Here is a 3,374-nt window from a genome sequence, read left to right as displayed (position 1 = left end):
AGAGAGAGAGAGAGAGAGGGAGAAAGAGAGAGGGAGAGAGAGAGAGAGAGAGAGAGAGGGAGAAAGAGAGAGGGAAAGAGAGAGAGGGAGAGGACCGAAAGGTGTAGAGTGGCTGAGAAGAATATATAATTTAGAACAGGAAAGTGCATGAAGACGTTTAGAGTACATGGTCTGTAAATATGTCATGTCTGTTTGCATGTAAGCGTGGAGACATTAAATTATGTATGTGGTTGAGAGAGAATTTAGGTGGAAATTGTGTGTGTGTGTGCGTGTGTGTTGTGTGTGACAGAGAGAGAAAAAAATGAAGAACTGTATGTATGTCTTACAGATGCACAGATATGCATGAAAACATCCATATCTGTCTACATATCCATGTGAACATGGATACATGTGTGCACAGTGGTGCATGCATGAACACATGTATATCTGTACTATCCAAAGGAGAGGGAAGCATGTCTATACGGGAATGACAGAGTGTGTGTGTGTGTTTGTAAGAGAGTATGTGTGTATATAATATGATTGTATTTATTGGACAGATTCTGAAAAGAGTTTGAGTGTAACAGAAAATCAGTCTGTGAGAGAGAGAGAGAGAGAGAGAAAGAGATAGAACAGGTAAAAGACAAAGTAAGAGAAAGAAAGAGAGCCCAGTCGGTCCCCTCTCTCTCTCTCTGTATGTGTGTGTATATATATATATATATTTTCATGACCAAGGGTTGAGCAGGAGAACACGGTGTAGCAATTAAGTAATAATTTTTATTGTTGTGACTGCTGCTGCTGCTACTACTACTAGTGACACAGTTGTTGTTGTTGTTGTTGTTGTTGTTGTTATTGGCATTGTTGTTGCTGCTGCTGCTGCTGCTGCAGTGGCTGTCATTGTTGTTGTTGCTGAGGTGGTTGTTAATTTTATTGTTGCAGTTATTTCTCTATGTTGAAATTTCTTTCCTCTCCAGTGAAGAACTACGTGGATGATTTGGGAGTTTCCTTCTGTGACTGCTGCCTTTTCCTACCGTCTTTCCACACAAACGAATAATTTTCTTCCAGCTGTTTCTGTTTTTCGTTTTCTTTCAGAAGTTGTTGGTTGTCGCTCTGCAGAAGAAAATATGTAAAAACATGCAATTATTTTTCAACATTCTCTTGAGAGAATGAATAACTTAACAAAAATGAAAAATTAAAAATTGCTATCTCAATAGAAGGAAATGGTTTGTTAATTTCAGTTCCATTAACTTTGGAAGTTTATTTGATTTGATTCTATTGAAGAAGAAACGGTAGTAACTTTTCTTATATAGCCCCAAGTCAGCCCTCACTAAGCAGACCTATAATCAAAGGAGTTCCAGCGGTGACCATCTCATCTATTTTAGACATAGTATGTCATCCTCATTTAATATCCATTTTTTTCCATGCTTGCATTGGTTGGATAGTGTTCATTGATGCGGATATTCTACAACTGGATGCCCTTCCAGCTGCCAACCCTCATGAGTTTCTAAGTAAGGTAATATTCCCCATGACCAGACATGTTTTCATGAAAGATGAGAAACAAAGGACACCACTTGCATGACAGTGTCTTTTCTTTACAACAATTATATGAAGCCAAGGCAAGGAAACAGGAACACACACATAAATATGTGTGTGTGCAGGAGAAATTGTTTGAGGATTTGAAAATGTACCTGAATCTCAAAGCCCAGTCATTTTGAAATTTTGTAAGATTTATTTGAAAATTATGTTCTGACATTCAGGTGCATTTTCAAACATCATCATCTTCATCAATTTCGTTTAATGTCCGCTTTCCATGGCTTGGACGGTTAGACTGAGGGCTGGCAAGCCAGAAGGCTGCACCAAGCTCCAGTCTGATCTGACAAAGTTTCTACAGCTAGTGTCATGGTAGCTTTTTATATGCCACCAGCACGAGGGCCAGTCAGGCAGTACTGGCATCAACCACGCTTGAATGGTACTTTTTATGTGCCACTGGTATGGGAGCCACTCAGGTGGCACTGGCAACAATCATGTTTGAATGGTGCTTTTTACGTGCCACTGGCACAGAACCAGCCAGGCAGCACTGGCATCGACCACACTCGAATGGTGCTTTTTATGTGCCACCGGCACAGGTACCAATCTGGCTGTACTGTTATCAGCCTCCCCAAAACAAATTCTTTTATATTCTGCATGGATATACACTTCTCCCCATATACATATATATATATATATATATATATATATATATATATATATATACAAATGATAGGCTTCTTTCAGTTTCCATCTACCAAAGCCTCTCACAAGACATTCCTCAGCTTGGGGCTAAAGTAGAAGACACTTGCTCCCCCAAGGTGCCACGCAGTCAGACTGAACCTGAGACAATATGTGGTTGGGGAGCACACAGTCATATCTACGTACTACTACTTATTTAATTCATGCTCTCATTCTTTTTTCTTAGATAGTAGTGTTATTTGCAAGAGATTGGGCTGTAATTTCTGACAGATCAGGTGACCATGTACAGGTTTTGTCATTGGTTCAGAGACTGAAGAGTTGTAGAATGAAGAAACCATAAACCCTTTCTATTATTGATAATGTAATGTGCCCTTCTGAATGACAGGCATAAAACAACTCTTTTATCACAACTTAAGCAAGTACAATGAAGGCTATGTTTCACTGAAGAAGTCAGAATAGGACTGGAAGAAGCACAAAGTTATCACTCACACTGTAAAACTTATTGCAAACTAACGCTGTTTCTTATCACAATAAATTTATTTTTGCTCTGCATTTGCAATATTTACTGCAGTAAATAGGTTAACACTAACTTAACTCAGCCAACCAGCATGACAAACAAGCATTATTATTATGCATATCAAGCATGTACACACACGTGTGTGTGTGTGTGTATATATATATATATATATATATATATATATATATGCACACACGTATATATACACACACACACAAAAATATATATAAACACACAGGCACACAAATATATACACATACATATAACTACATATACGTGTGTGTGTGTGTGTGTGTTTCACCTGACACCCTCAATACCCTCTCTCTCAAAAGATCTATGTCATGCAAGTCACTTGGTGACCCTGTCACAGTACTAATGCTACATGAAAAGCATCCAGTCCACACTGTAAAGTGGTTGGTGTCTGGAAGGGCATCCAGCTGTAAAAACCATGCCAAAGTAGACCTCACCAGTGCTGGTACCATATAAAATGCAACCAAGCCACTGTGTGAAGTGGTTGCCATCAGGAATTCAGCTGTAAAAATCATGCCAAAACAGACAGTAAAGTTGACAGCTACTGTCAAACTGTCCAAGCAATGCCAGCACAAAAATACAAATATTAAATGATGATGATATATATATATATATATATATA

At 38.5% G+C, this 3,374-nt stretch overlaps 1 protein-coding gene across 2 annotated transcripts in view; it reads right to left on the bottom strand.

Annotated features, from left to right (window-relative positions):
- Positions 1 to 733: 733 nt before the first annotated feature.
- Positions 734 to 3,374, bottom strand: part of LOC106880789 (protein OS-9) — an 86,931-nt gene continuing 84,290 nt past the window's right edge. For both annotated transcript variants that reach the window (XM_052966226.1, XM_052966227.1), the window contains exon 13: positions 734 to 1,086. In XM_052966226.1, the coding sequence (XP_052822186.1) occupies positions 958 to 1,086 (129 nt within the window). In that variant the 3' untranslated portion in view covers positions 734 to 957. The remainder of the gene's footprint in view (positions 1,087 to 3,374) is intronic.

Source organism: Octopus bimaculoides, chromosome 3 (assembly GCF_001194135.2).
Source record: "Octopus bimaculoides isolate UCB-OBI-ISO-001 chromosome 3, ASM119413v2, whole genome shotgun sequence".
NCBI classification, from domain to species: domain Eukaryota; kingdom Metazoa; phylum Mollusca; class Cephalopoda; order Octopoda; family Octopodidae; genus Octopus; species Octopus bimaculoides.
This window is presented reverse-complemented; position numbering and strand designations above follow the sequence as displayed.